The sequence below is a fragment of the Sphaeramia orbicularis genome, chromosome 14 (assembly GCF_902148855.1).
Source record: "Sphaeramia orbicularis chromosome 14, fSphaOr1.1, whole genome shotgun sequence".
In the NCBI taxonomy this organism is placed as follows: Eukaryota; Metazoa; Chordata; class Actinopteri; order Kurtiformes; family Apogonidae; genus Sphaeramia; species Sphaeramia orbicularis.
In genome coordinates this window covers 10,987,514-11,008,942 of record NC_043970.1, presented here as the reverse complement: position 1 = coordinate 11,008,942, position 21,429 = coordinate 10,987,514, and the positions used below count along the sequence as shown (strand labels likewise).

General features: G+C 38.3%; 1 protein-coding gene across 3 annotated transcripts in view; it reads left to right on the top strand.

Annotated features, from left to right (window-relative positions):
• Window positions 1–20,714, top strand: part of rapgef6 (Rap guanine nucleotide exchange factor (GEF) 6) — a 132,855-nt gene extending 112,141 nt beyond the window's left edge. For all 3 annotated transcript variants that reach the window (XM_030153332.1, XM_030153334.1, XM_030153333.1), the window contains 9 exons: window positions 1,127–1,150; window positions 2,701–2,921; window positions 4,463–4,636; window positions 5,304–5,450; window positions 8,123–8,242; window positions 9,849–10,146; window positions 17,118–17,665; window positions 18,441–18,776; window positions 19,870–20,714. In XM_030153332.1, the coding sequence (XP_030009192.1) occupies window positions 1,127–1,150; window positions 2,701–2,921; window positions 4,463–4,636; window positions 5,304–5,450; window positions 8,123–8,242; window positions 9,849–10,146; window positions 17,118–17,665; window positions 18,441–18,776; window positions 19,870–19,892 (1,891 nt within the window). In that variant the 3' untranslated portion in view covers window positions 19,893–20,714. The remainder of the gene's footprint in view (window positions 1–1,126; window positions 1,151–2,700; window positions 2,922–4,462; window positions 4,637–5,303; window positions 5,451–8,122; window positions 8,243–9,848; window positions 10,147–17,117; window positions 17,666–18,440; window positions 18,777–19,869) is intronic.
• Window positions 20,715–21,429: the final 715 nt, after the last annotated feature.

Here is a 21,429-nt window from a genome sequence, read left to right as displayed (position 1 = left end):
TGTTTATCACAGCGTGTCACTGCTGCGGTGCATGACTGCCCCCTGCAGACACCTCCTTCATACTACACTGTCAGCTCTGCAATCTAGACAGAACTCTAAAGGAAGAATTTATTGTATTTCTACTCCAAAATCCTGTAATAACTTAACCCTTTAGCCCCTGACATATCTGTGGTGAACGTTCTGAGGACATGATTTATTTTGAATATTCATAAAAATTCAACCATTTGCTCAACAGGAAAAATTTCAAAATTCACTGAGAGAATAGACCTTGTATTTTCCATAGACGTCTGAGCATACTCAATGCACCCCCCTCTGCATGTGTACTGGGGGGCAAAACTCAGAGGAGTTAGTGAGACCGACTCGCTATAAAAATATTATAAATATATTGGGCTTTTTTTAAACCCTTTTCCTTGTTTTTTGTTTTTAGTATTTGCAGTATTGTCATAATTTTCCTTTACTTTTTTTAACTATGTTTTTACAGAGTTTTTACTGTGTAACTGCTTTTTGGAGTTCAACCAAGTGCCAAAAACCAGCTGAACTGACTTAGAGAAAAAAAATGAGTCCCCCCCCAAAAAACTACTGGGCCAAAATTCACATACTTGTTGTTCAGTGTGTTCCAGCTCACAGTTCATGTTCAACATCCTAAATCTCTTATTGATGTACATTCTGAGTGCCTTATTTAGTAAAAACCTGTAAAGCTTAAATTCCTCTCTGTCTTTTTCAGTTATAGAAAACGACTTAAGAAAAGGAGCGCAAGCATATACTCACAGCAGTTTTTATGGCACTTCTACAGCCACAAATTCCAAGCAGCCTGTTTCATTAAAATAATGTCTTAAGGGTTAAAGGGTTAATATTACCAATAGCAAATGTTTCTGAAAGAAGCCACATGACGACACAAGGCCTTTTTGTTTATCAGTGTGAGATGCACAAGGCCAAAACACACACTATATTCAGGTTGATATGGGGAGATGTCCTGTGTCTGGTGTCCTCCCATCTTCAATCATTTCCTGTCTGTTTGTGGTGGCATGACCTCTACATAGTCTTGTCTCCACCTCCTCCTCCTCCTCCCCTGACCCTTGAACTTGTCTTTAAGTCACGCTTCAATCTTCACGCCTCTTGCTTGCAGGAAGAAGAGGTGGAAGAGTTTAGGGTAAGTTTGTCCTGGTACTGGTCCGGACCATCATAAAAACTGAATCCACGCTGCATCATGCCCACCATAAACACCGCATGTGACCTCATCTGAATGTACATGTGTGTGTCTGCCTGTGCGTGTGATTAACCCTTCCATTTTGCAGTGCTCATGCACCTAAAACCCATCATTGACCCATTAATTGTTTGCCTCGTCATAAGATGTTTGAGTCTCATAGTAGCTTTAGATAATACTTAGCGTTTGCTTTTACCTCATTGCATTTGCAAAGTGAAAATTTTAAAGATATTTGTGCAGAATAATCAAGTCTGTAGATATAATTTCTCTCTTTTTCTTGTTCAGCATCACAGATTTATTTGATTAGTTTTGACCTTATTTATTCATTTATTTATTTATTTAGTTCAGTTTGAGTAAAGAGTAAATAACTACAAAACCAAATATCCTCAAAGATAATGGAACCACAAAACCTGCCAATAAGATAAAAACATTTTATTTATGTTGATTTTTTAGACTTCTTGAAAGAGAACATTATTTAAGACATCCGAAAATGTAAGCAAATTAAACTGTTTAATTTGCTTAAATTAAACTCTAGTTTTTATTTCATTTTAATGTTTGACTTGTGGTATTATGAAGATGATTTTTTATGCTGAAAAGGATGAAGGATGAAAGCATACATGACATAAATGTCATTTAATGTCAAGCCATTTTTATGAACGTCACATATTGTGTAATGAAGCAGTAACACAAGCGGAAGAAGAAAAGAAGCTGAATTTACCTGCCTTTTGTACCATCTATCTTAGTAGGTGTTGTTCCTTTTTGATTTACTTCAGTTAACAGTATTTTTTTATATATATACACTAGTGAAGCGTGACTAGATAATACAGAAAATCAGATAAAACTTCTAGCAAATCCAGGGCAGGTAAAACACAGCGTTCCAAGTATTCACAGGTACTATTGGACTCCAGTTCAGTGTATGTTCATATCTGCATCTCTGCATAATATTCCCCATATCGAATCTTGTGCATCTTAAGCCTTTTTGCCTCCATCTGACAGAATGTTCTGCTGTTCTGTACTGTGATAGCATGGCATACCAGTGACAGCTAACTCCCTCCCAAATGCATGGTCCCGTTTTTACAGTGCTATACACAAAGGCAGATGACACATTTTGTTGTAGATGAAGTATTTGGTAAGAAAACAACAATGCCTTATTAATTAGAATTATTGTATACCATTTTTTGTTCCCTCTTTCAACCCTTTTCCTCTTTTCTGCTGCATTGCTTTTCTGTTTATTCTACATTTCCTACATTATATTCTCTCATCTCCTGTTCATCCCATGCTTTACAAAATCTTCACCCTTCTTTAAATTCATCCTACTTCATCCTACATCATTTCTTTGATCCCTCTTTTTCTTCAACCTCTTTCATCTCACCTCCCTGAACTCCTTTCCTATCCTGTGCTTCTCATCCTGATCTTTTGTGCAATTCCTCTGAATCTCGCTTGCCTTAACTGTCCTTCCTCTTTTTTTTATTCCTTTGCTCCTCCTCTTCCTCCAGGTCTCTAAGTCAGGGCAGTACCAACTCCAACATGCTGGACGTACAGGGTGGAGCCCATAAGAAGCGAGTGCGTCGCAGTTCGCTTCTTAATGCAAAAAAGCTCTATGAGGACGCTCAGATGGCAAGGAAAGTGAAGCAGTACCTGTCGAACCTGACGGTGGAGACGGATGAAGAGAAACACCAAATTATGTCTCTTCAGTGTGAACCGGCATACAGCACCCGTGAGCAAAAGTTTACTGTTTCTCATATTCTGTCTTGAATATTAGTTGAATATACAGTATGTACATTTTATTTATTGTAAGATATATGTCATATTTCATAGTGTGTCCATTCACACTAATAGGTGATTCTTAACCCCTCCAGTGCTCCAATTATAAAGTATTTACCGGGTGAATTATAGTAATGTATAAGATTGTGTTGTGATCATTGGTAACAAGGAAGATAAATACAGATAAATTACATCTGAAATACTAAGAAAATACCCTCAACTCTTGAAGTACAGTGTAGATGTGACTGGTTCAGGTTGGTAATAACTCATACTTCTATTTCTTAGAAACACTTCTTATATTACCCATCCATCCAAGCCACAGTAGTAGTTCTCATCCCAAGTTTATTTATGGAATAATCTAAAATGTAGGCCCACTATGAAGGATTATGAAGGATTAGGAGAATATATGAGGAAATGGAATATTATTTCCAGAATTATGTTTTCACTGGTGTATAATCACACAAAAATAATCTGTATAGTGTTCATATTTTTCCACCTTAAATGGAGCTGTTCACTTCCACAGAGGAAACAGGGTGCTTTTCACAGGGTCCATGTTTCTACAGCAGGAGTGTCCAATCCTGCTCCTGGAGAGCTACTATCCTGCATGTTTTAGAAGTTTCCCTCTTCCAGTCCACCTGACAGTCGTTATCAGGCTTCTGCAGAGCTTGATGATAGGCTTATCATTTGAATCAGGCATATAGGAAGAGGGATGCATCTAAAACATGCAGGATAGCAGCTCTCCAGGACCAGGATTGGACACCCCTGTTCTACAGTATCTTAGAACAGAGTTCAAGTGCATTGCTGTCATGTTATGTCTGAATTTGGAGTTAATATCCCCTTCACCACTAGATGTCATCACTAAATATCACTCATTGAACTTCATAGAATTTTTCAGTTAAGCCCATTTTCTCCTATAGTTGCTGTACCCTTTCATTTATTAACAGTTTGTTTTTACCTCATAAATGTGTATATTTTACTCAGAAAATTACATTATCACCAAAAAAAAATCTCTGTAGGAGCACTTCCCCTTTAGTCATGATGAATGTTCTTAAATCCTGGGTATGTTCCTTAGATAAACCTCACATAAATGTAACGGCAATTTGAAAGGTCTGCTTACTCTCCTAAAAGTACAGAGGTACTGCAAACCAATCTGGTCAATATTACATAATTAACAGTTATTTGAGCTGATGGGTAATGGAGTTCTTTGTATTTCAGCTGTAGTTTTTCTTTATTTACCAGTGGTGTAATAATAATAATAATAATAGACTTTCTTAAAGGTAAATATTGTCACAAGAAGAGCGACTGTGCTCTATACTGTAGAAGAGATTTGACAGTATGTTCTGCACTGTGTAGTTTAAAGTTATTATTGTGCAGCAGTGCCACCTAGTGGATTTATAAATACCCTGCAGTAGAGAACACTAGGTACTGTATATTCAATACTTGCAACTCCATATATAATATTTCATCATCTTCATATTTTTACTTTGCTTGCAGTGTCAAAGAACTTGAGTGAGAGACGATCCACCAAATCGGACATGTCCCCGGTGTCTCTACGATCGGCTCTGCCTTCAGGGAAATCCCAGAACAGGGTGTCACAAGTCCTTCAGGTCCAAGTCCCTTTGAACCCTCTACGGAAGAAGAGCACCCCTAAGGACTTAAGTACACCCAGTGAGTACACTGCACTACACATCTCAATTAGACATGTTCTTACAGACACTTTATCTATTTGGACATTACGGGTTACACTGCACATTGCATTTCATAGATAAAACCAACTTGGATATTAAATTATGGAATTTTATTTGATTTATGTGGTAAATAGCCTGCAGAGGCTTGTTCTGTTGGTGCAGTTATTATTGGTTTATTAATAGCTAAATATTGGTAACATGTTAAATGTAATCATGATTCATTATTTAATAACTGTTTGTATGAAGTTGAAGTCATGATCTCGGTTTGTAATTCAGAGTGTGTTGAAGCCCTGTTGAGTAAATTCTGCATTGTTCACATCCAGCTTTTTATAAAAACCTCACAATTCCATTTGTCCAAGGGATTTCTCTGACACTGTGTACACAATTCTTTTCAAATTTTATACACATATTCTTTACATGTGCTTTTCTCTCTTTTTTTTTTTTTTTTTTTTTTTACACATTTTTGAAAAGTTTTTCAAAAGTTTGAAAGGCAGGACTAAAAATTAATCCCTGGGTAGGTAGGGTGTCAGTGAGCAGAAGGAGCAAAGTGTTGTGTGACAGGGCGGGGCATTAGTAAACTCTGCTTACTTTTCCACATGTTTCAGTTATATTTCACTGTTCTGCTGCATCTCTTTCTTCTGTTCCAGACTCAAATTCTCCCCAGGTCGTGAAGAAACCTCCTGTGACTTCTGCAGAGGAATGGAGCATCAAGAGGCCGTCTGATGACACCGTCTCCACCATCTCCTCCCTTCACTCCAGCCCCACGGTGTCTCCTCAAGGCTCTCCACGTAAAGGTCTGCAACAAAAACTTTCCACCAAAGAGCACTGCCTTTATGTCCCTTTCACACTGAACCAAAAAACTCACTAACATTGGGCTTTTGACTTCAGTGTGAAAGGTCATTCCCAGGTCAAATTACTGCAGTAGAGACAGATATTTTTTCTGCAGTGTATCCACTATTTTTTCTTCCTTGAGGCAATGTCGCTCACTCACGTTTCAGACGTTAATGTGTAAATGGTGATGCAGGAACATAATTTATCAGATTTGCATGCAGGAATAGCACAGACCAATGATTTTGTTATTTGTTCATTATGCACAATATAACACAGTGATGTGTGAGGCTTCTCTGAATTCAAGGGGAATGTACAGTTCCTTCTTTTCTAGTGCCTCAGGGATGCGGAATGTGACAAAAAAAGCAGAAAAGCAACTCATCTACCAGCAGTCGATCTGAAAAATATTATTCAATCTAACACACTACTTTCAGTAGTTTTAGCCATATATATTCAGACTTTTTGATATGTAAACAGTATTAGCTGAAGACTGGACTCGAGCAGTAATTTGTATCTGTGATCTGCTTTTACATGTTAAAATGTAATAGCAACTAAACCAGTAACTAAACTAGCGAAACTAGTTTTACATGTGAAAAAGTTTATGGAAATGATGAAATTAAGTAGCTTTTTCAAAAAATGTAAAAATAAATGAATAAATAAATATATGAAATAAAAAAATGTTTTCGCATTTAGTTTATCAGTTCTCCAAAAAAATATTTAATGTACATAATGGGAGAAACACAATTTTACCATAAGTTATGACATTATGAACATTTAACTCAGGTGACTGATCAGATGTTTCCTTGGCTTCTAATGTTCTACTTTTATTCCCATAGAACATGGCTGGTAGTAATAACAGTTAGTGTGGAGCTGGGAGCAGAATCACCAATTGTGTGTCCTCAGTGAAAAACAGCAATATCTCTACTTCTGCGACTCTGTTTGAATATAACATAGCCTACACTGCCACCCACTGACCATACTATGCAGACTAATTTATTAGCCCCAGATCACTTTACAGAAGCCTAAATAATTAGTGTTTTCCTTTTTTTTTTTTTTCCTGCAACTTTCAGGAGATTATTTTTGAGTGACTTGACCTTTTGTAGACACACAGATCATGTCCTGTAGGTTCTATCCTCTTTCTCACAAGTATTAACTCATAAAGCTTCACTGCTACTTTTGTAGCAATTCCAAAATGATTTTTTTCTCTATTTTTAACTTTTCTTAAGTGATTTATTTCCATTTATTGTAATATTATGCTCTGTATTTTGCATTTTTAAGTGAAAATCACCTCTCTCCCTGTATTTAATTTACTGATCATGTAGATGTTCATAAAAGCTCCGATTAAAGTTGAGGGTTATTATATCAGAAACAGAGAAAACTGAAGAAAATATATCATTAACACTTTCAGTGCCATGGGCCGATTAAATCGGCTTTACGAGAACAACCTGTAAAGTGCCACGGGCCGATCAGATCGGCTTTGGAGAACACGCCATATTTGTGTACAAACAAACCATCCACCCCCATTTCTTTCTCACATTTCGATGACGTTCTTTCTGTGTCCCCCTTTTGAGACCAAGCAGACGGGAATTTGAGGTCACGCGACCGAATAATATTTTTATATCTTTTTAATGTTTCTTATTCTCCGGTGTTTCATCAGAGGGAGCCCTCCATGCCGGGGGGCGGCTGTGGACTCCTGGGGCTGTGGCGCCTTCTCTCACTGGGGTCCGCTCCTTTCTGGTGGATGGGGGTCCCAGTTGGCCCTCTCCCACTAGTTGGGATGCGGGGCTGTGTTGCTGGTGCCTGGTTGCCGGGGTCGGCGGCTGCATCCTGGTGCGGATGGCTCCCTGAGACAGTGCCTCCTAAATTGATGTTTTACTTTTACTTGTACATTTTTGTTCTGGTCTACCCGTGCTCAGTCAGTCTTGTATGTGTGAGCTTGTGGGTTTGCACGTATATGTGTGTGTGTGTGTGTGTGCGCGGGTGAGTGGGTGGGTGTGGATGGGGGGCGGTACTGATTTTTAAACTGATATGTAAAGCACTTTGTGCTACAGTTTGTAATGTATGAAAAGTGTTATATAAATAAAGATTATTATTATTATTATTATTATTATTATTATTATTATTATTATTATTATGAATTATGCAAATTACGATCAATAATGAATCGGCTGCGTCCGGTGCATTTTGAATCTAATTAGCAATCGGTCGGATGTTACCGAGCGGTTTCCTGCAGGATTCTTCAAATATTATAAAAACGACGCGAAATACTGAAAACGGCCAAATTCTGTGGCACTTTTAAGGCTTATTAGCCCCTTAACTGTCTGGCACTTAAAGAGTTAACTGAACATAAACCTTGTGTCTCCATCCACTGTCAATGATCAAACTCCACTGGTGAATCAGTGTTGTAATAGATGACGGTGTTTCCATGTTCACTATGGAGCCTCTGAACGTCTAAATGAGTCGTATTTGAGGACCATGAAAAATTGGCAAACTGTATATTTAACCAATTATTCACATGTATTTATAGTATTAGTTGATCATCAGTTTAATATTTTATATCAGCAAATGATTTTGGTCACCAGAGGATGTTTGGGTATTTATGGGTTAAAATACTCTTAATCTCCTTGTGTCTTTACAGTCGGAGGCATACCGAAGTCACAGAACTCCAGCCAAATGAACTTGTCGGGGTCTTCATCCTCGCTAACCAGTGACGCTAGCACAAAGGCCAGCACAGTCAGTCTACGCAGCTATGGCATAGGTGGGGCTCACCTCCACAAGAGGATTCTACTCATGACTACGCACCACAGCCGAGAGAGCAGCAGGGAGAGAGAGACAATCAGAGAGGAGGAGGAGGAGGAGGAGACAGGGACAATGCAGAGGGGCTCATTTCAATCAGACCAAAGCAGAGGGAGATGGAGGTGTAAGAATAAGCACACAGATGAGAGACTAACAGCAGTAAAAGCAGTGAGACCCTGCCTAACAGGGTCAGCACCCATGTCACCTGTCCTCCAGCCTCAGCTAATGAGGCCCCAGCCCCCAGCAGGTCCCACCAGGAAAAGAACCCTATCATCATTCAGGATTCTCAGGGAGAGGAGTCAGTCCAGGGAGAGGCTCATGGCAGTCAGACCTCATCTGAACAGTAGGGGGGCTCAGGGGGAGGCGGCGGCCCCCTCCTCCCCACCTCCTCAGAATAAACCAGGGTCAGAGCCGAGAGCCAGGAGGTCGATCAGCCCCAATCCCTTCCTCTGGCTCTGCAGGGACAGACACGCCAGGAGGAAGACTGTCTGACAGACAGAACTGACAGATTGGTGAATGACAAAAGAGAGTTAAAGATTAAAATTAGTTAAAAGTGAAACGAGTTGAGAGCCACAGATCTGCGATGAGTTACAGAAATGGGATTTGAGTCTCAGAGGGACATAAGAATAGCAGCCTCAGAGTATGAATATATAGTGAATATTGGAAGGAACTGATGCACAGATAAGATCTTGTCAGAACTGGAAAGAAAAAATGGAAATTCATTTCAGTTTGATATAGCATATAGACTTTTCCCAACATTTGTGTGTTCATGGGAGTAATACTGCAAAGTAATGCAAATGTCACCTCTGAAACATATTCACATTAACTTCATCTTAACCTAAATAATGCATCCCAAAAATCAGCCTTTGTTTAGGAGTCCGCTTTAGTTTTTTATGTGGCTGTCCTCCCTGTAACTCATGACTTTAATGCTTTTTTCTCATCTTTATTTGGTTAAAGACTTCTTTCTCTGTTTGTACATGTTTGGTTTAACCTTTTAGACCTGTTCATGGCTTATTATTATATCCCCAGGTGACTAAAATTTTATGACAAAATGAAAATGACCAGTTATTGCTGATTTTAACTGCACTGTCAGAGTTGTTTTAAAGTTTTGGCTATTAAAAATGAAAATGTTTCAGATCCTTCTTCCAAGTTCTTAAATCAGCAAGGATTTAGTTTCATCTCAGCCTTTGTGTGGGTGCAAGTTTGTTCAGACAGTTCTGATGCTTTCTCGATTTATGTATTCATTCATTTACACAGCTGCTCTCGTGTCTGAGCCCCCGCTTCAGTTGGATAGAGAAGTTTAATAGCACTGCTCATAAACTCTGAGATAATAAATCATCATCAGGGCAAACAGTAACATTGTCAACTTTAATGATACTGAGTCATCCACCAAATGCTGTTCAGTATTTAACATTTTGGTCAAGCATTACAATAGAATAGAATACAATACAATACAATACAATACTGTATCGTTTATCAAAACTCTACTTCCGCTCCTCATCCTGGTGTTTCTTATTGCTATGTTTCTGCTTCTTTTATAAATCCATACTTTGCCATTCTCTCTGCAGGTTACGCCCTCCTCCCGGCCGGTAAGGCAGACAACCTGTCCGACTCCAGCCACAGTGAGATCTCGTCCCGCTCCAGTATCTGTTCGGTGGACTCCATGCCGACCCCCGCGGTTGACGACAGGTGTAACAGCAGCAGCAACAACAGGACCTGTACTGCTGCTTCTACTTCTACTACTGCTACCGCTGCCGCTGCTGTTACTGCTGCTGCTACTACTACCACAACATCCACTGCTGTCGCTGAGAGTGCAGCAGCGACACACGCACATTTAAACGCTGATTACAACCAGCCCAGCACAAGGTAATTAACTTATAATGCAGAGCAATCTGTGTAAACGGCGTCGGTGTTTAAGTAAGTGTATCGTAATGAGTGTTGTTAACAAGGCTTTTAGGCAACACTTGCAGTATTTTCCTCAAACGTAAAAAGTGCTGCAGGTGAAATGACAGTTTTAAACAAAACAAGATGGTAAAAAGTAAAATGATGCGCTATTGTCACAAAAAACTGTTGATATTTAGTATAAGGATGTTAAATTGTACCTGTAGGGAATTTTCTTTTCTAGCTATTTCTAATGATCATGTATAATACTAGCGGTCTTGTCCGGTAACTTACATCATAGCCCATTGTCAAGTACGTGTGAGTACTAAGTCACTGCTCTGTCAGTCATTCATGGTCAGCGACATGTTTCCTCCTTCATGGGCTGTTCCAGCACCGCTAGTGACGCACACTTGTTGATTTGTTCGATCACCTGGTCTGTGATGGACTGGTCATTGACGCCGCGCAGCAGACACCAGTCTAAGATGACACATTGTAGGCCAGGGTTGCTTCTCTAGGACAATGGCAGCATGCAAAGCTTATGGTTGCACAAATAAGTACAAACATGTACTTTCACTGGAAAAAATAAAAATCTTAACAAGTATATTTTTCTCATTTCCAGTCAAAATATCTCATCACACTTAAAATAAGACATAATCACCTAAAGAGTAACTTTTCAGGAAGATATAAGAACTTATTTTTAGACAATAGATCTTGAAAATCTTATTTCAAGAAATCTTACCAAGATAATTTTCACTTGTTCCATTGCCAGATTTTTTGCTTGAATTAAGCAAGAAAAAATGTGGAATTAAGGAAAAAAATCTGGAATGAAGCAAAAAAAAAAAAAATCTGCCAACGGAACAAGTGAAAATTATCTTGGCAATATTTCTTGAAATACGATTTTCAAGATCTATTGTCTAAAACTAAGTTCTTATATCTCACTGAAAAGTTACTCTTTAGGTGATTATGTATAATTTTAAGTGTGATGAGATATTTTGACTACAAAAACACACTTGGTAAGATTTTTATTTTTTCCAGTGTTCCACTCAATCTTTCTCACTGACTGCTGCTTCTTTAGTCACACTCGATCACCCAGAATCAACGAGGCCACATCACTTACAGCCAGCAATGGATGCTCCCCATAGGTTCTGCCCCCGCCTGTAATTCACATAATAAAATGGTCCAGTGCGGTGCATTTATGGTGTTTTTTTTACTGAATTTGCAGCTCCGTGGCTTATAAGTAATACACAAAGCACAATTATTATTGTAAGCATGACCAGTACAGGTACACTTTAAAAACTCTTGTTACATTGTTAGATTGTGTGCTAGAGTTTTTTTCCAGTATACTGCATAAATATTGGATTACTTTTTTTATTTTTGCAGGTTGGCATATGTCAATGATTAACAGCAACACTGGTTAATATGCATTATTATTTTTTGTGTTAGGTCAAATGTTGAATTGTGTCAATGCACATTTTTTACTCACTTTGGAGAAGGGTGCTAGTGCTAGTGTTTCCACTGTACACACCTTTTATAACATGAAGTGCAAAGTGTGCATAATATGCTCACACGGATACTGGAAGGTCAACCATAATGTGTCAAAATGTTTTTGTCGAATATAGCAGAGCAGTTAAGGCTATGACAATAAACCTCAGGACCCAAACTTACAAAATGACACCATGAATGGCCATAATGTCTCCATTTTCTCCAGAAAGCAACAACATTAAACACACTCAACAACCAAAACCTACTCCAACACCCAAACAATTCATGGAGATGATACACACGCACACGCACACACGACTGACTTGACGTTTCTGCTGTTTAAACACAGTCACTCAGTCTCTTTTGTTCTGTTGTTTTCATCTTGTCAGGTCTTTTATGTCTTCCTTTTTCTCTTATGTATTTTAAGTCTTTTCTGCATTTTACTCACTTTTGTCTTCAGTGTGGCTTTAATGAGGTCAGCGCTCACTGTTTTTTTTAGAAGAACATTTCATTTCTGTCTCGATGAGGCAAAGTAATTCATTTATGATATTATTGTTATGTATTTTACTCAGTGAATTGGGTAATTCCACTAAACCCAGGAAAAACCACTCCATGACCCATTTTCGGTCCAAAGTATGTCTTCGTATTTTAAAGTAGCATTACATTGTGCATGTTTTTGTTTTAATTTGTACAAACCTGTCTTGGAAAATAACTATGAGCTTTTACTTTACTTGAATATTTCTATTATAGTCTACTTTATACTTCCACATCTTTGTGTGTCAGATGTAAATGTTTCTCCTTTTAGCCCATGAAGATTTTACATAATTGATAATATAACTAGCTTTTTAAAATACCACTTCCCGTCCCATAGTGTGTTGTAGCTCAGACATCTGAGTTGGAAACAGCTTCAATCATTGATTTTTCTTTTGTAAAATTCTCACAGGGTTTAATTTCAATAAATGTTCAAATCATTCAGTATCTCAACAAAAATTAAACATTTAAGAATAAGTCCAAAAAGCTACAGATTTGTGCATCTGAACTTTGTTTTTTGTTCTTGTCTTCTCTCATTAATCATGCCAAGATGCCTCAGACTGTGTAATAAAACTGGAGATAAAGTCAGTCTAGCACTAAAACTACCTCTAACACCAATGCTTTACTAATGATAATGTAATGATGTATGGATCTAATTCAGTCTGAAGAACTAAACCAGTAATTTTCTTAATATTTCAACTACATTGTGCTACTACAACTTATGCACTTTTACTTAAATAGGACTTTTATATAAGAGTAATGGAGTATTTCTGTGTACTATATTAGTACTTTTACTTGAATATATGATCTGAATACTTTTTGCCTCACTGGTGCAAACACTCTTGAGTTGAATAGGATCTCTAATCCCTAATGTTTTAACCATAATGTCTCAAAAAGTTTTTGGTCAGAGCAGTTAAGGGCGATGACCATAAACCACAGCGTCCTTGAATCAGCTCCCAGCGTGAACGTCCTTGGTTTGCATGTCCCTTCTCTTTCCCTGACTTTCATGTCCTCTCTCTGCTGTCCCAAAAGCAAAAAAAAACAGACATGAATTCCCCAAAACTATATATTTTGAAAAAAAAAAAGGAAGTTATTTGATGTATGATTCAAGCAAGGACAGAAGTTCAGCCTGACTTACGAACTCTGAAAAACATACGAAAAATGTCCACCACATGGCTTGACTTCAGGTGACCGCAGAGACGGAGCCAATTCTTTCCCCCCCTCAAGCGTGTCTTGAGTCCGACACCACAAGGACATTCGAACACATCATTAAATAAATGTTCCTTAAAGGCACCACACATAGTCTGCACCTTAAGCAGCTCTTGCGTTTCCTGTCGCAGCTGGATTCCAATTATGTCCTTTCCTCATTAAAACACACATAACAGGAAGTTGTAAAACATGGGGGCTTTATGACATCCAACATTTTACAGTTTTTCTCTCTCCTCCTTTTCTCTGCGCTTTAAGACGCATCGGTTTCAGCACAGGCTTTTTAATCTGGTCGAGTAAACAACACGCCTGTTTTATTGTCTGCTGTTTGTTTATTGTTCTCCATGATCAGGCCATTCTGTCTCATAAAGACGAGACTATAAAATATCACCGGACGCAATAATCTGTCTGCTTCTCTGATATTATATTACCTCGGCAGCCTCACCGTATAACAGCGGCCTGTTTTATGAAATATGGCTGGGTTTCATTGAGTGCCTGGTTTGTCCTGTAAAACCATGTCAGTGAATCAAACTGCTGTTTACGAAAAGCAGCTGAGAGGAAGAAGTTTGGAGAGTTTTTATTTTGTTGTCAGATGCTGTTAGAAGGAAGTGTTGTACAGCACATACTAAAAGACGTGATCATTTGGGAGCGTCTCGGAGGCAGTGTTTTCACATCTATTGTGTCACCAAAAGCATATAATTGAGTTCTTGAATTCTTGTTGTAATTATATACACGTGTGAGCGCCACCCATTCACACTCCCCAACAGTAGGTGGAGGTAATGCATTGTAATGCTAATTAACACCATACATTTCATAGCATAAAAGATGACCCAAAAGTTTATATTCAAATCATGGTGAAACCAGATATGGTCATTAAGGATAAAAACTTCAGTGTGTTTGATTCTTGAATAAGTGACTGAATGCACTCTTAATTTTTGACTAGATGCACTTTTTTGTGACAGCTTGAAATTATAATATAATAATAACAATAATGGGTTAGATTTATAAAGTGCTTTTCTATGAATGTATACTCAATGCGTGTACAGTGGATCCATTATTCATTCACTCACACATTCCCCCTCTGGTGCTGGTAAACTACATATGTATCCACAGCTGTCCTGGGGCAGACTGACGGAAGCGTGGCTGCCAATCTGCACCTACAGCCCCTCCGACCACCACCGAACATTCATACACATTCATACACCAGTGTGAGTAGCAGCACCGCAGTTAGGGAGGGTGAAGTGTCTTGCCCGAGGACACAACAGCACATGACTAGGATAGAGTGGGATTCAAACCGCCAACCCTTCGGTTATTGGATGACCCGCTTTTGACCCCTAACCCGCTCTTAATTTGTTACATCTATAACTATTTACGTCATGACATTTGAACATGTAAGGTCCAGACTTCCGGCAAACATTTCTCTGAGAATGCCATAATTGTTTATCAGCAGCAGCAGCAGTTGTAATAAAAACTGAAAATATGTCCAAACTTCAAGGTGATTACCTAAAATGTTTAGTTGTTTGAATGGGGACAGACCAGCACAACCAACAACCTGGAGGGGGTGGGGCCTGAAGTTGCTCATTTAAAGGGCCAGCGCTCAAAACCACCTTTCTGGTGTCATTACTCAGAAATAGGGTTGAAGATGGACCTGTGGAGTTACATTAATGAAGAATTCAGGCCCAAGCATAGCATTTACAGTTTATGTAGACCACAGGGAAATGTTTTAAAATGCATAATTCCATTTAAAAAAGCTAAATGTCACTCCTTTAAAGGGAATATTTAGCATCACCACCTGCTGGTCACTTTGGTTTATCATTAAACTTGTCTTCTGTGTTGGCATACTGTGATATTCTGTATTATCTCAGGTTCAAAACACACCATCTTTTCATTAAATAAATATGAGAAGATCAACTGTTACTAATTTGGGTCATGGTTTGTCATTGAGGGGTGATCATGGGTCCTGAAGACAGACCAGTTGAGAACCACTGGTCTATAGTGTAATATAGTGTTGTTTTTAGTTGTTAACCATATTAATTGTTATAATGTACATTATATATCATATGTTACTATCACTTCAAATTCCATATTATACATCAATGTATATGACACTAACAAGATTTTCTAGATGTATATTAACACAATAACTCTTTATTTTTGTTTGATTTTTCAATAAAATATATTCAGTCACACAGTCGACTAAATTACACAAAGTGGTCGCACTCGTGGAAGCTGAAAAAAACAACAACAAACATATTATGATTCTGTACTGACAACTGAAAGGTATATTTGGTGTACAACAGAACAGACCCATTTCGTGACAAGTTATCATCGTAACTTGTCAAAAAAGGGAAGAGAAAACACTGTCTTCAAAATGCTCACGAATGATTGTGACTTTTAGTATCTGCTGTGTTGTACAGATGAGAGCTGAACTTTAGTGGCTAAGCTTGGTTGGCAACTGTGTTTTACAGGTTAAACTGCAGACAGTGTTTTTAAAAATCTGTGCAATAACTCACCCAGACAAGAGCAAGAACTAATTTTAGTTGAAGGTCAAAGATTGGTGTCACATTGAACCTTCTCCTGTTTTCATTTGTCCTCTGTTGCTGCTGTTTTGTCAGAGCGTGACTCTATAACCTGTTCGTCCTCTAGTCGAAGCCTTTTTATAGTTATTGAACTGCTTCCCTCTGTCGTATCTCTTCCTTGTTTGTGTATTCCTGGTTGTCGAGACGTCAACTTCAGGGGCCTTTGGTCATTTTTCCAGTTTCCCTCTCATTTTTATGGTTTTATGTTTCTTCATTCTCTCACTACCTGTACCATACCTCAGCTTCTTCAGGTTTTTGTCCTCGCATATTCTCACCCTTAACAAATACTGTCTTCATCTCACTGGCCGATAGTTCATCACAAGCTATTGTGAAGACACTATCTCCGGTGTTGTCATCGTCATTACCAGTTTCTTCAAACATTTCCTCTGACAAAACTACTGGTCAGATACATTTCAAATTTTATAGCTTCCTTCAGACAATGTCTACAAAGTTTGTTCACAGTTTTGAGAAATTTGGATTTTTGACTAGTTTAGAAATATTAAAAAATTGCCTTTACTTATAATGGGCCATATTTTGATTATAACATGGAAATGGTTAAAGATATCAATATAGTTACTATTGAGCACTGATAGGAAGTCCTATATGGTCTTTCATTTTTGTTGAGTCATTTAATTTGTTATATCTATCTATCTATCTATCTATCTATCTATCTATCTATCTATACATACATACATACATACATACATACATAAATATATATATATATATATATATATATATATATATATATATATATATATATACACACACACACACACACACACATACACACACATAAATATATATATGTATATGTGTGTATATATATATATATATATATATATATATATATATATATATATATATATATATATATATATATATGTATATGTATATGAAAATGGTGGGAAAAATGGCTGAACTCCACAAAAACACAGCAAAACACTAGAACACTCCAAAACACTACTATCACTATTACATACAATTATTTACAAGAATTCACTGCAAAAACACAGCTAACACTGCTAAAAAGTGAATGCTGCTAAGTGCAAAATATAGCACCAGCGATACAAACGTGACAAAAGGGTTAAATACTCTTATTTACATCATATATTGTTTCCTGTTATAACTCAGTCTGTTTCTTCTTCTCTTCACTAGTTCCTGCTCGATGGCCCGAAGTTCCCTGAACCGAGTCTCCGCCTTCACGTCATCCAACTCGACGGAGGAGCTGACCCCAGACCACACGTCTCTAGACTCGGTTGCCGACAGCGGCCGCGGCAGCTGGACGTCCTGCTCCTCCAACTCCCACGACTCCTTCCAGAGCCTCCCTGCCTCCTCCTGCCGGCCCTGGGACCACGGCATCCACGGACACCCACTCTCCCTGCCGCACACACACCTGGGCGGTTTCAAGCACACACAGCTGGGTGGCCCGATAGCGGAGGTGGAGGCCGGTGCTAAGGTGTGGGCCAACGATGCCGCCACCTCGAAGCAGCACTCCAGAGACTCCAGCTCCGATCCGTCCAATCAGTCTCGACAGAGCTGGGCGTCGTCCAGCTCGCTGTCGGACACCTACGAGGGAAATTACGGGACAATAAAAAGGCGAAACACTTCGGAGCACCCCTCCTCACCAACCAATGAGGAAGGAGGGCAAAGCACAGACCCCACCTACAAAACGGTGACGTCAAGCACAGAGAAGGGCCTGATAGGTGAGGGGTCAGGGTCCACATAGTCGATATTTGGCTTTGTTCATAAAGCTGTTCTAATTCTATGTAGTTGGTCATTGACTTCTCTTTAAGTCATTCTAAAAAAACTAAAGAGCTTCTCGCAATAAATTACTTTAAATTTCACTTTCTTGTACTTCTGACAAGTATTGACATTTTAGGTGTTAATTCTTTATCCGTGTCCTCAACCAGTCAGTAAATATATCTTTTGGATCCCTCACAGATTTGATCTTATACTGATTTAGTAGAACAACAGAAATCTAAGCAGCATTACTTAGTTAAGTTAAAATCTTCTTTTTAGCTTCTCAAATTTGCTCCTTTAAATAAGTCAAATACCTTTTACTTCTTGGCTTTGGCTCAGACTTAAAATGGAATGGCGTCACCATGAGCTTTTGATCTTTATTCAAGTATTGTGTTTTTGACTCAAACTGTGAATTGATAAATGTTGAAAATAAGAATCAGATGAATTGATAATGACAGTAGTCCTTAGCTGAAGACGTAGTTGTGTGTTTATCTGCTGAAGCCATCCATCTCATTGGTTGTACCTGTTTTTTGTTTGACACGTTTTATTGCATGCATAGATGTGAATCGTGTTAGTGAAACACCACATTAATTTAATTTATCCATTATTTTCTTTTGTTTCTTCACTTTCCTCAACCCTTCATCTTCACCTCCCTCACTCTTCATCCCTCACGTCCCTCCATCTTCACATCCACCGTTCGTACTTTCTTTTCGATCTGCACCTCCTCCATCCATCCAGTGTACTGTATCACTTCCCCCGCCAAGGATGAGCGTTACCGTGCTCCCCCTCCCACCCCTCCAGGCTACCAGGGTCTGGCTCTGGGGGATCTGGGCCTCACCGATGGAGTAGGAGGCGGCCCGGGGGGAAGCCTCCCACCCAGGCCTCCTCACCTCAGACCTCCGGACTACAGCGTGGCCCTGCAGAGGAGCAAACTCATGCAGAGCCCCGGAGCGGCTGGAAATCTGGCCGAGGCCCGGAGACTGGCCGCGAACCCACACCTCCAACAGGGCCAGGGCCCCTCCAGACCACCCAGCATCTGCCTCCCACCACAGGGGCTGGCTGACAGCGAGGACGGTACTTATCTTATCTTATAGTCCTACACAGCATAAACTTTTAGTAAAAAAAAAAAAAAGGCAAAATAAATATCGATCTAATTACTTTTTTGATATAAAGTAAAGAAGTTGTATGTGAATTATCAATGGGCTCATTAGACAATACTCTACTAGTACGTACAATAGTAAGCAAATAGTTCAAAGTAGGTTTGTATTAGCTTTTACAACACATAAACACAGATTTAAACTAAACTGGGATGAAAACAGTATTTGACCTCGAGTTCAGTCTGATGGATAATGCACCACTCATCCTACCTCAGTGCAGTAATCACACCCATGCACCTTGTTTTTTCATGTTACCTTGTACATATCCTACACTGCCTGTATATACGTCCTTATTTGTTGTATATATTTCTTTTATCTGTAGTATAGAGTTAGCTTTTTGTATATTTTAATTGTATTTAGTCGTAATTTAGTACTATATGTATATTTAATATGTTATCTTGTAGATTTTGTACATTGCTCATATTTTCAGTATTTTGTATGATATTTTTATAGTCTTTTTGCGCTTTAAGTGTTTGCTGCTAAATGGAACTTGTTCCAATGGAACAAGTGAAAATTATCTTGGTAAGATTTCTTGAAATAAGATTTTCAAGATCTATTGTCTAAAAATAAGTTCTTATATCTCATTGAAAAGTTATTACCTCCGCCAAGGAGGTTATGTTTTTGCCGGTGTTGGTTTGTCTGTCCGTGTGCAAAGTAACTCAAAGTTATGGACGGATTTGGGTGAAAATTTCAGGATATGTTGATACTGGCACAAGGAACAAATGGTTAAAATTTGGTGGTGATTGGGGGGGGACTGATCTGCCTTGGCGGAGGTCTGCGCTCTCCGAGTGCTTTTCTAGTTCTTTAAGTGATTATGTCTTTTTGTAAGTGTAATGAGATATTTTGACTTGAAATGAGAAAAATACACTTGGTAAGATTTAGATTTTTGCAGTGAACAGAAAAGCTAAACAGATTTTCATTGCTCCTGTAACAGTGACAGATCTGTTCTATTTTATTGTATTCTATTCTAGTCAATCCTCTAAACCTCTGTTCTCTTCTTTTCCTTCTAGATGAACAAGTGTCTGCAGTGTAAAGATGGAGTCGTCCTATTCATACACACACACACACACACACACTGACGAAATGATGTTGATCGGGCTTCGGACTGAACTAGCGGCCTGCCATCATCACATACCAGAGCACATCGTCCAATCACAGCCGTGTATGACATTCCCACGGACCACAATGCACCTCCAGAGGGTCATGTGACCTCTCCCTCACTCCAGGACTAATAAGCATCATCTCTTTTTAAATCCATTTAACACGTGAGAAGAAGATAAAGGTTTTAGAAACTTAAAAAATAACACAAAAAAAAAAACTCTCGAACAAAGCAGCAGAGGGATATTTTAAGAGATAAAAGAAGGAAGGAGTGACGGCGACGACGCCTCATGAGAAGAAGTCAGACTCCTTGGAAACAGACCACCGTGTACCTCCATTTTGCGCTTGAAGCTTTCTTGTCTAAAGGTGTTTCATATTGTTTTAACAGTTTGAACCTGTTGTACAGTGATCTTTTTTGTACAGTTTTATTTTTCTTCTTTGCAAAGCGTCAGTGTGAGAACAGTGAGAAGCAAACAAAGGGATGGAGCTGTAGGTAGACATAAAAGTATTAGAATTTACAGCAAGTTCATGGGGGAGGGGTCTTTTTTAATATGAGTTGATTTTTGGGGTCAAAATATTGTATGAATGTAACTGTAGTGAGAAAAACAATACAGTTTGAGATTCTTGGATGTAATTTATTAAATTGAATTACATCAGCTCTAATACTCAAATCCAAACAAAATGCACAAAAACAACTTTTATATCGTCACTTCTATAGATTAATATGGAGTTCATTTCATTCTAAAACCTGCCAAAAAAAAAAAAAACATACAATGCTTTTTAAATACAAATGCCTTGCAATTAATTAACCCAGTTGGCTTATGGATATGTGTAATTTATTTATATGTTTAATTCAAAACAGTTTAATGTACATAATATGATGTGAAGAAAAAAAAACGCTTTTTTTCACAAATCAAACCCTGTTTTTTGTTTGTTTGTTTGTTTTTTAACCTGACATGTGGTATAGATATATTTTACATATCGTCAGCCTCGTAGCCTAATAGCCTAAACTATATTTTTGGGTAAGCTGTGATATCTGCATCAAATGAATCAGCAGCGGTAAGAGAGTAAAGTTACAATTTGTCCAAAAATATGACAATTATGCTACGATGCTGATGATATATTTTATGTCTATGGGCTAGCTAAAAAAAACATGTATTTTCCAAACAAACAAATGATTTTTTTTTTTTTTTTTTTACAATTTTTATTTATTTCTCATTTTTATCAGTACATTACAATCTCCTCAGGTTGAGGAGCAGGAAAAGAAACAAAAGAACAGAAAAACCAACAAATATGTTGGTGTCAGAATATGTTTAGGTCCCTTAATAAATGCAAACAAACATGATTTTTTTTGGACATCAGGGAATGTAAAAAATGTAAAAAATAAAACTTTTGAGTTTTGTCCCAAAATATTATCCCCCTCATGCTGCTTGAACTTTTCCCCCATTGCACCTGAAGTGGCCATAATACAT